The sequence below is a fragment of the Poromitra crassiceps genome (genome assembly GCF_964638095.1).
Source record: "Poromitra crassiceps genome assembly, chromosome: 15".
NCBI classification, from domain to species: domain Eukaryota; kingdom Metazoa; phylum Chordata; class Actinopteri; order Beryciformes; family Melamphaidae; genus Poromitra; species Poromitra crassiceps.
In genome coordinates, this window is record NC_139634.1 from 2,248,899 (window position 1) to 2,260,495 (window position 11,597).

Consider the following 11,597-nt stretch of genomic DNA (forward strand, 5'->3'; position numbering starts at 1 on the left):
AAACCACATCCAGTCAAGAACATAGGGTCTGCACCAAAACCACATCCAGTCAAGAACATAGGCATAGGGTCTGCACCAAAATCACATCCAGTCAAGAACGTAGGGTCTGCACCAAAATCACATCCAGACAAGAATTCCAAAAGACTTTTAAAATGGAAACCGTGTAGGACCCCTGCCAATCATCTCACATATTCTGATTTTGTGGCTGTGAAGAACATGTCACTATACAGTGATATATAACCTAGATAGCAGGGGCACGATCTATGTCTATCTCCCTAAATCATATTGAACACCAGACAACATCTTCAAAACAAATCAAGGCCCGGAAAAAGTATGGATTTTTTTTTAAAGACCCTGGAAACCAAAAATAAATATACATTTTGAGTTCATCACACCACAGGAACATATGTTAATAAGCCACCAGCCAAATTTGAACGATGATGCAAAGTTGATCAATTTAGGTTTGAAAGTCATGGAGAAACTAGGCAGAATGATCCCCTCATGCTCCCTGGTGGATTGTCTAGGCGTGTCCATTGAAACGTCTCCCAAATCGCAGGTGTGGTGTTGGGGGAGAGGTGGGGTGGAGGTAGAGAGCTGCAAGCCCGAGGGTACCCTTTCCTCGCGGGCCCCGGGCCTGGCCAATACGGGCTGGGGCCGGGCTTTTTGTTTTATGAATAGCTCCGAGCCATTTCAATAATTAAATTAAATTAAATAAGTTGTATTACTCACTTAATTTTACACAGCAGAGTGAGACAAAGAGGAGGAGGAGCGGAGCGCACAGACGCTCACACACACACACACACTCACTGTGATGTTTTAAGGCCATTTCACACTGGTGCGGAATGCGTTGCGAAATGCGATGCGAAATTTTGTGCGGATTTTCCGCATTGCAAACTATACACACAGGTCCGGGTGCGAATTATTTGCATTCCCACGTTCATTTTGCGTCTGCGGAAAAACAGTGAGCAGAGACCACAATGGAGTCAAGCAGTAGTAGTAGCAGTGATGACGACCTGCTCCTCATTTTGCTGAGAAAACAAACGAGAAAGAGGAAAAGAAGGTTCTGGGTTCACCCAATTTTAGAGAGGCGCACAGAACATGGCGAGTTTCATCAGCTGGTCGAGGAGCGCCTGTATCACAGTCGCTTCAGGCAGTATTTCAGAACGGGAGTTGAGCAATTTGAGGCTCTTTTGGGGATGACAGTAGGCTATGAACACAAATTGAATCATCACCATGCCAAACAGCAGCGCAGCTCCATACTGTGTAATTATATAGCCAATCTGATTCACACCATCACACCATGTGACGTCAGTTGTAAATAAAGGATTTCATTGATCAAACGTATCTTGCCGCATCCGAAAATCCACGGAAGTCAAAGTCCGCCCGGAAAAATAAACCCCCGCACGAATGTTCCACCTCGGTGTGCAAGGTTCAATTGCAACTCATTCAAACATTTTGTTGCAAATCTCCGTGCCGAATATTCGCGCGAAAATCCGCACCGGTGTGAAACGGCCTTTAGTCTGCCACCCCACGTTCTCTCTCTCTCTCTCTCTCTCTCTCTATCTCGACATGTCTGGATTGTGATAGGCGACGGTAGCGTACGCGTGTGTGAGAGAGGGGGAGAGAGACAGAGAGCTGCCATGGCTGTCTTTAGACTTTAGGCAACAGTCTCACACAGACAATTGTAAAATAGCAACGTTTTGGACCCACGAGTTTAGAGCCCTTCCGCAGCGCAGCAGCATGCACAGCACAGAGAGAGATGTGTCGTCTCATATTATAGGATGTAGGGATGTCACAATATATCGTCCCACAATATATCGCGATATCAAAACGTGACAATATGTATCGTTGAGATGAAATCTCATATCGTGAGAAAAAGAAGCTGAACATGGTGGCACTGATCTGCATCTGATTGCATGCTCGCTCTCCTTTTCATTGCTTTGTTTGAACAGACGAGGGACGTTACAGACACGGAGGATGAAAATGGTGAAATTACTCAAATTAGTGTGGAGGATGCCCCCTCAACTTACAAATCGATTGCAAAAAAATAAAATATTGTATCATTATCGTGAACCCTGTATCGTATCGTGAACTGAGTGTATCGTGACACCCCTAATAGGATGGCTCACTCGGTTTCTTCGTCTCTCTCCCTCTCTCTCTCTCTCTCTCTCTCTCTCTCTCTGCCTCTGCCTCGGTCTGAAGGCGCTCGCTCTCTCTCGCCCAAAATGCCGTGAAAAATGCTGAATCACGAGCGAGGAAGACCGCAAAACCCGGGTCAGTGTAGCGTACGTTTCATTTCTCTCACGGTCTCTCTGGCTCTGCTGAGACCCGCTCAGAGAAAGTGAAAGTGGAATGGGCTCGCTCAGAGACTCGTCTGACTGTTTTATAAATGTAAAATAAATCTTAAATAGCCCACAGCAGATATGCAAAAACATGAGCATAATGTGTTTCATGTACAGACTTTTGAAACACGCATTTAAAGAAATGCAATGTGTCTCCCTGGTGGTGAGGACCGTCTGCGGGGGCGCAAAGGTTTTGTTGAACGGACAACTGCAAGCTACTTGATTGGCTCTGCCTACTAGTGACTTCAACAGGCGGGGAGTTTAAAGGGGTTCAGCACCGCCCAATTCAAACCCGCCTCCAGAAAAATTGTAAATAATGAAATGGCGATATTTAGGATTTGTGTTGAAACTAATGTCTCAAACCTCTTGAGGCTTATAATTACTCGCATAAGACCCTAAATTACACGGTTAGAAGGTTTTTGTCGATTTCTGTTTCCAGGGTCTTTAAATGTGGAGAAACCCAGTTTGAACCACAGCTGCACGTTGCATGGGTGCTGTCTCACCGACATTAATCTCATCATCTCTTCCTGTCCTGAATCTCTTGCTCTCCATCTCTGTTGCTAAAGTCAACGCTCCTCCTTCAGGTGCTCAGAGCAGAGAGAGTTATCTTGTGAGCAGTGATGAAGAGGAGGAGTTCCCCGCTGTCTTCAACACTGCGGCCATGTCTTCACTGGAGGCCAGCAGTCAGGCCAGGTACCACAGCTTGAACACCACTCTGCACTCTCCATGCTTGTGTTCTTCACTCATGTGTCAGTAGAGTCAACTCATATGTGAGATTATTTTTAGCCCACTAGATGTCGTACTAGAGCAGCAGCATCAGACACAAAACAAATACAGTCTATGGTAGGGCATTCACAGACTAGCCGACTAGTAAAACCACTAGTCGACACTGTGCTTAGTAGTCGACTAGTCGTTTTTTGTTTTTTTGTTTTTTTTAAGAAAGAACATGAGGTATTTACACGACATACATGGACTATCATATCCCATATCCCCCACAAAGAACATCAAAACACAACAAAACAAGAAAACTGCATAAGATACACAATAATCCAAGAACAAATGCATAGCTTTAAATTGGAAAGCATCCAATCCCCCAGCTGTAGTTCACTGGTGGAATGAACTCTCAAGCTACCATACATTGGATAACATTTACTACAAGAGCAAAGGCAGATTCTTAGACATCCCCAAAATATGGCAACCACATACAGAGTTTGACTTTAAGAACTTTTTACCCCAGTGTCATTAGGCTTATCAGGATAGGAGCTGAATGCATTGTTTTTGTTTGGTTATTTGTCCAATAGTCTTGTTTGTTCTTGGATTATTGTGTATCTTATGCAGTTTTCTTGTTTTGTTTTGTTGTGTTTTGATGTTCTTTGTGGGGGATATGGGATATGGGATATGATAGTCCATGTATGTCGTGTAAATACCTCATGTTCTTTCTTAACTCATTGAGTGCCAGCCACTTTTGGAGAACGGATGCTCCCAGTGCCAGAGTTTTCAGAGCGTTTTCAGTGATTTCTCGAGGCCCACAGAATATTGTGTGATATTACTATGTAAACACCGAACACGCACAAGAACGAGCTGGCTCTATTGTATCATCAGCAAAAAAAAGTTTATTGATACCATTTTCCGTTCTTTAGTTATGAGCCGGAGAAGATAGGTTGTTTTCAGCGTTTTCAGGCTTTTCAAATTATTAGCTGAGATAATCCGCCTTTTGTGAAATGCAGCATTTCAAGCACATTCACTGAGTCTGAAGATAATATTTTCTGATGTAGTGACGTAGTTGTTGTGTGATGCCCTGCGTGCACCACCCCCCTCCCCCCCTCCCCCCGTAAACTCCTCCCCACACTGCACACAGCCTCACGCAACCATTATATTTTCGGAGTGCTGCGTTTGTGTGCTGCTGTCGGCTCTCAGCGCCACAGCAGGGAAGAGCCAACCCGGATTGCTGAATGGTTTGGCGTCAGGGGCTGCTTTCCTGGCTGCTAATCGGGTGGAGAAACTATACAGACAGACAGACAGACAGACAGGGACAGAGGGGCTCAGTTGTGAGCGCGGATTGACTCCTGTTCGGAGCCAATGTCAGCTCCCGCGACAGAGCAAATGGCTCTGGGAGCATGCATCGGTTTGTCTTTGATCCACGGCTTTTAGGCTGTTTCTCGGACCTGTCTCTAATCTGGACTGCACCGAGCAAGCACTGTCGCCACCTAATGAGTCCGTAAAATAGGTTATACACCTCCAATAGCTACTATAGTTGTACAGGAGCTGCGGAAGGCTTTGATCGACGTCCCACCGTCAAAAAACGCATTGGACGTCGAAGGACGTCCGTGGCACTCTACGTCACTATTTAATTGGACGTCGAAGGACGTCCATGGCATTCAATGAGTTAAAGATTAAAAAAAAAAAAAAAACGACTAGTCGACTACCTTTAGGGACGACTAGTCGACTAGTAAAATTCACTAGTCATGAATGCCCTAGTCTATGGCAGTGTTTCCCAAATACTGGGTCAGGACCCACAGGTGGGTCGCAGGAGATTTTATTTGGGTTGCCTAATAAATGTACAGAATTTCTTCTACAGTCTTTTATTTAAAATGAGTTTTACTTTATTAGTTTTTACTGATTAGAGGAAAACATTTGAGTCTGTTAATGCCGCCTAAATGCATTTATTGGGCTCATTTATAAAATGTGTGTTTCAATAACGCATAAAACAAAATTATTATTTATCAAACGTATATCTCTTCGAAATGGCTGGTTTACCTATTCAAGATGGTGACGCAGAAATGGCAGTAAAAATGGTCGGCAACATTCATTTAGACGAGGCCTATTGTGAATTGGGTCACAATGTTTTTTTCTCATTTTTAAAAAGAAAGTTTTGGGAAAAACTGGTCTATGGCACGTCTTCCAACTAGGGGTTGGGCGACCACAACACACAGAGGGGGCGTGGCTTCCTTGCCTCGCGTTTCACAACACACAGAGGGGGCGTGGCTTCCTTGCCTGCTCAGAACAGCATCGCTCGCCTGTCTCGCTAGATATATAGTAGTGGTTTGCTGGCATCTAGTAGGGCTGAATATCATGTTTAGTGCCGGCTAGCAGTAGAGTTCAGTGGCTCACCTGGTAGCATGTGTACCATGGAGGCTCTGTCCTTCGCGCGGCCGACGCGGGTTCAAATCTGACCCGAGTTCCTTTGCCGCATGTCATCCCCTCTCTCCCCACCTTCCCTGTGTGCCTACTGTCCTGTCTAATAAACACTTTCCCTGTGTGCCTAACTGTCCTGTCTAATAAACACTTTCCCTGTGTGCCTAACTGTCCTGTCTAATAAAAGCAAATGCCCCCAAAAATAATCTAAAAACAAAACACTCGAGTTCACTACTATTAACTAGAGTGTGTTTTCCAGGGCGACACCAGGGGCGATCAGCTGTCCGGTGTGTATGGACCTTTACACTGAGGTGAGTACTGAGAAATCCTGCTAAGCTATTATAACTATAACCTGTTAATATTCTATCTACAAGCTGTTAATCCTCAAAAACCGAGACTGCCGCCCGCGGCTAAAAATGGCTATTCTAAAACTTTTGTACCGCCTAATCCTATCCATGATCTATTAGTTAAAATTGGCTAAGGTCGCTTTCACATATAAGCTGTTTGGTCCGCTTTAAACACGCCAGAGTTTGTTTCCTCGGATAGTGCACTTCGTTTGGGGTGGTGTGAAAGCGCAAACGAACGCTGGGGCGGAACAAACAAGTGAACTCTGGTCCGCTTGCATCTGATGCACTCATGCAGTGCATCATGAGTAGAAGACAGTAGAACGTAGAAGGGAGTAAAACAAACACTGTGGTGCACACACGTGTACTACAGTACCTGCGCGCCGCATGACGTACGTTATAACAACACATCGTTTCTCAACAGCTTTCTCCTTCGGTATGTAGGCTACTCGTCTCATCTGCAGAATGAAATGTTCAACAGCTCGCTGCCTCTTCTGCTGCTCATATTGGGCACATTCTTGTCAAATATTTATTTGATAGTAACACCAAAGTAAAACCAGAAATCCCGATATCGCAGGTGGTGTTGCCCTCAGGTCGTCAGCCCTCAGCCAGGCAAGAAGCCTGCTCAGGAGGAGAGATTTCCCTTCTCTATTCTATCCAATAGACGAGTGACTGTTTCCACCATGTGACATTGTTCAGAAAGTTTGCTGCTTGTGACAAGTTGCTGTGTAAAAGTGAACCAGACCAAATGAAAATCGCAACAATGTTGCAACTTCACCCCCCCCGAATCACACCGAGTCCACCAGCTTATATGTGAAAGCGACCTAAGTGGGCTGTCTGTGGCAGTGGCAGTCATGATTTGTGACGAAAGTGATGTAATACATCGCTGAATTATGATGTCATCAGTGATGTCACTTGAGCAATTGTGATGTCATTAGTGATTCCTGGCTGAGGCTTTATAAGTGGTGGGAGATGTAGGATTGATAAGTAGGGAGGAGGAGGAACCGATCAGGTTTTACAGAATGTAGGGAAGAAGTAGTATAGGGAGAAGAGGACAAGGGTGAGTTAAGTGGAAAAGGTTAGGGGTGCACCGATCACATTTTTTGCCACCGATTGCCGATCAGCTATGAGAAATATCTGCCCAACCGATCATCCACCGATCACCGATCACGATATATATATATATATATATTTATTTATTTTGTAAGCAGCTATAGCAGTCTATTATAGAACAGTTTCCATTTTACATATAGGCCTACATTTCATGCATCAAATTGAAAGTGCAGCACATTTTCTTTTTTTTTCTACATCAATATTTTATATTTTGTAGGCTAAAGGAAACCGCCAACATGATTTTTTGTGTGTGAGATAATTGGGGCACAAGACATGTTGAACTAAATGGCTCGTAGTTCAGTCCAGTTCCCTCAGTTCAGTTTATAAAAGAACAAAAATCGTTCCACTTCGGGATTTCCATGTTACCAGTTCAATGCAGTTCAGTTCACTCCACAAAAATACTCAATTTTCTGGGATTTCCCTGTTACAGAAGAAAAATAACTTCGACCCAAGTAAACTATTTTATCGATTAAGCTAAAGCTGCTAAAGCTAACCGGCGCTATTAACGTTACGAGGATACACGCACATATGGATCAAACACGGACTTAACAGCATGCAAATGCCTCGGTAGGCGGGAGGACTGGAGGTAACTTCTCTCTGCCGAGTCTGCTCTAATCACCAGCTGATTTGTGTGATTCAAAGACGCAAGGGGTGTGTTGACAGTCTGGTGTGGTGTGTGGAGGTGAGTACACTGACGAAAGCAAAGCGTGTGCTTTGCAACACAATGATATAAACGTTAGAGCACAATATGAAAGTTAAACGATAGACATTGAAGACATGAAAATGGGCTGCCTCATGTTTCTCACGTGCAGCATGATCGGCTATGCAATCGCGACAATAAAGTAATATCTGCAATCAGCAGATCACATATTTGAGGTCAAAATCGGCCGATACAGATTGCGTGCCGATCGATCGGTGCACCCCTAGAAAAGGTAGTTACTCTAGACTAGACTCTCCACCCTAGAAATCGAGCTTTAAAAATGTAGTAGTTTTATTTGTTCCATAAACATATTTTTATGCACATTTTGAAGTATCATATTAGAAAAAGTTAACTGCAAAATAAAATAAGAAATCCAAAATTTCACAAACAGATTTGAAGGTGGTTTTTGCATTTTTCGAAAAAGCCAATACTAGCTGTAGCTGACATGAAAGAACAATTACAACTTGCCCAACTGAACATAATTCTCAAAGACCTCTCTCCATTTTCATTTGTAGATGGCCAAGGCAACTTTGACCCCCCCCCCCCCAAAAAAACCCCCAGTTCGCAACCTCTACTTAACCATGCGTAACATAGCCTCTATAGTATACCACCATCTCCTGTCCTGACCAAGTTATGCATTACGCTAGCCTAATGTATTCGCTCCAAACCAGCTGATGGAACCGCACCTAATTCACTTTTTCTCTCCGCCCCGCTTTTTGCAACATTTCAACAGTTCACTTAAAATCCGCTTGACAATGAAATGGAAACACGGCTACTGTATGGTGTTAGCATAGCATATGTGTTGTATGGTGTTAGCATAGCACATGTGTTGTATGGTGTTAGCATATGTGTTGTATGGGGTTAGCATAGCAGATGTGTTGTATGGTGTTAGCATAGCACATGTGTTGTATGGTGTTAGCATATGTGTTGTATGGGGTTAGCATAGCAGATGTGTTGTATGGGGTTAGCAGATGTGTTGTATGGGGTTAGCATAGCACATGTGTTGTATGGTGTTAGCATATGTGTTGTATGGGGTTAGCATAGCAGATGTGTTGTATGGTGTTAGCATATGTGTTGTATGGGGTTAGCATAGCAGATGTGTTGTATGGGGTTAGCAGATGTGTTGTATGGGGTTAGCATAGCACATGTGTTGTATGGTGTTAGCATAGCACATGTGTTGTATGGGGTTAGCATAGCAGATGTGTTGTATAGGGTTAGCAGATGTGTTGTATGGGGTTAGCATAGCACATGTGTTGTATGGTGTTAGCATAGCACATGTGTTGTATGGTGTTAGCATAGCATATGTGTTGTATGGTGTTAGCATAGCATATGTGTTGTATGGTGTTAGCATAGCATGTGTTGTATGGTGTTAGCATAGCATATGTGTTGTATGGTGTTAGCATAGCACATGTGTTGTATGGGGTTAGCATAGCACATGTGTTGTATGGCGTTAGCATAGCAGATGTGTTGTATGGGGTTAGCATAGCACATGTGTTGTATGGTGTTAGCATAGCACATGTGTTGTATGGTGTTAGCATAGCAGATGTGTTGTATGGGGTTAGCATAGCACATGTGTTGTATGGGGTTAGCATAGCAGATGTGTTGTATGGGGTTAGCATAGCACATGTGTTGTATGGGGTTAGCATAGCACATGTGTTGTATGGTGTTAGCATAGCACATGTGTTGTATGGGGTTAGCATAGCACATGTGTTGTATGGTGTTAGCATAGCAGATGTGTTGTATGGGGTTAGCATAGCAGATGTGTTGTATGGGGTTAGCAGATGTGTTGTATGGTGTTAGCATAGCAGATGTGTTGTATGGGGTTAGCATAGCAGATGTGTTGTATGGGGTTAGCAGATGTGTTGTATGGTGTTAGCATAGCAGATGTGTTGTATGGTGTTAGCATAGCAGATGTGTTGTATGGGGTTAGCATAGCACATGTGTTGTATGGTGTTAGCATAGCAGATGTGTTGTATGGGGTTAGCATAGCAGATGTGTTGTATGGGGTTAGCAGATGTGTTGTATGGGGTTAGCATAGCAGATGTGTTGTATGGGGTTAGCATAGCAGATGTGTTGTATGGGGTTAGCAGATGTGTTGTATGGGGTTAGCATAGCACATGTGTTGTATGGGGTTATCATAGCAGATGTGTTGTATGGGGTTATCATATCACATGTGTTGTATGGGGTTAGCATAGCACATGTGTTGTATGGGGTTAGCATAGCACATGTGTTGTATGGGGTTAGCATAGCAGATGTGTTGTATGGAGTTAACATAGCAGATGTGTTGTATGGGGTTAGCATAGCACATGTGTTGTATGGGGTTAGCATAGCAGATGTGTTGTATGGGGTTACCATAGCACATGTGTTGTATGGGGTTAGCATAGCAGATGTGTTGTATGGGGTTAGCAGATGTGTTGTATGGGGTTAGCATAGCAGATGTGTTGTATGGGGTTAGCATAGCAGATGTGTTGTATGGGGTTAGCATAGCACATGTGTTGTATGGGGTTAGCATAGCACATGTGTTGTATGGGGTTAGCATAGCACATGTGTTGTATGGGGTTAGCAGATGTGTTGTATGGGGTTAGCATAGCACATGTGTTGTATGGGGTTAGCATAGCACATGTGTTGTATGGGGTTAGCATAGCACATGTGTTGTATGGTGTTAGCATAGCACATGTGTTGTATGGGGTTAGCATAGCACATGTGTTGTATGGGGTTAGCATAGCAGATGTGTTGTATGGAGTTAACATAGCAGATGTGTTGTATGGGGTTAGCATAGCACATGTGTTGTATGGGGTTAGCATAGCACATGTGTTGTATGGGGTTAGCATAGCACATGTGTTGTATGGGGTTAGCATAGCAGATGTGTGACGTGTCGTCCTCCTGTCTGTCCTCAGATCATGGACACCGGCAGGCTGGTGGTTTCTACTAAATGTGGGCACCTCTTCTGCAGCCAGTGCATCAGAGACTCTCTGGCCCGGTCACACACCTGTCCGACCTGCCGCAAAAAACTCACGCCCCGCCAGTACCACCCCATCTACATCTGAGCTCAACTCCGCTGGACTCAGGACCACCCCATCTACATCTGAGCTCAACTCCACTGGAATCAGTACCACCCCATCTACATCTGAGCTCAACTCCACTGCACTCAGGACCACCCCATCTACATCTGAGCTCAACTCCACTGGAATCAGGACCACCCCATCTACATCTGAGCTCAACTCCACTGCACTCAGGACCACCCCATCTACATCTGAGCTCAACTCCACTGGAATCAGGACCACCCCATCTACATCTGAGCTCAACTCCACTGGAATCAGGACCACCCCATCTACATCTGAGCTCAACTCCACTGCACTCAGGACCACCCCATCTACATCTGAGCTCAACTCCACTGGACTCCTTTTCAAATGTTCAAATGTCCGCGGCCAGCCGAGCGCCCCTCTGTTTAAAGGTTTGGGCAGCTGCTGACACGGTGGAAATGGTCGGCGAGTTTTGTCAACGACCGGAGAAGAAGTTGCTCTTCTGAGTTCAAATGTTGATTATTTAATTATTATTATTTTTTTGCAACATCTCTCTGGTCCAGTTCAGTGTTATTACAAGACAGTTTTCTTGAGTTCACAAAGCGTCTGTATTTGTTGGATTTGTCTCTACTGTTCTTTCTAGAGAAGAAATACAAAACATGTTCTGTGGGAGGAAACATTTATTGTGCCTCTTGTTTAAATGCTTTTCAACTGTAACTGATAGATTTTTCTTTCTGATCCATTAAAAGTTGTTATCTGATGCGTATGCGGGGAACATAGCAGCTTACAAAGTTTTCTCTAATTTTGATTCATTTGCTTGATTATTATTATATATTTATTTTTGATCAATAAAGTTTTCTGATTCTGATTGTCTGTGTAAGTCTACCTGGCAGTAAATCCGATTCTGGTATTGTATTGTTTTATTAAGTTCTACCCTTTG

The 11,597-nt window shown here is 43.9% G+C and overlaps 1 protein-coding gene across 1 annotated transcript; it reads left to right on the forward strand.

Moving 5' to 3' along the window:
- Positions 1-490: 490 nt before the first annotated feature.
- LOC310790810 (E3 ubiquitin-protein ligase RNF4-like) lies at positions 491-11,525 on the forward strand (the record flags this gene model as incomplete). The annotated part of the gene is made up of 4 exons (XM_083652522.1): positions 491-608; positions 2,909-3,035; positions 5,737-5,788; positions 10,532-11,525. 4 exons carry the CDS (start codon positions 491-493, stop codon positions 10,679-10,681), a joined length of 447 nt encoding a protein of 148 aa, XP_083508648.1. The 3' UTR covers positions 10,682-11,525.
- Positions 11,526-11,597: the final 72 nt, after the last annotated feature.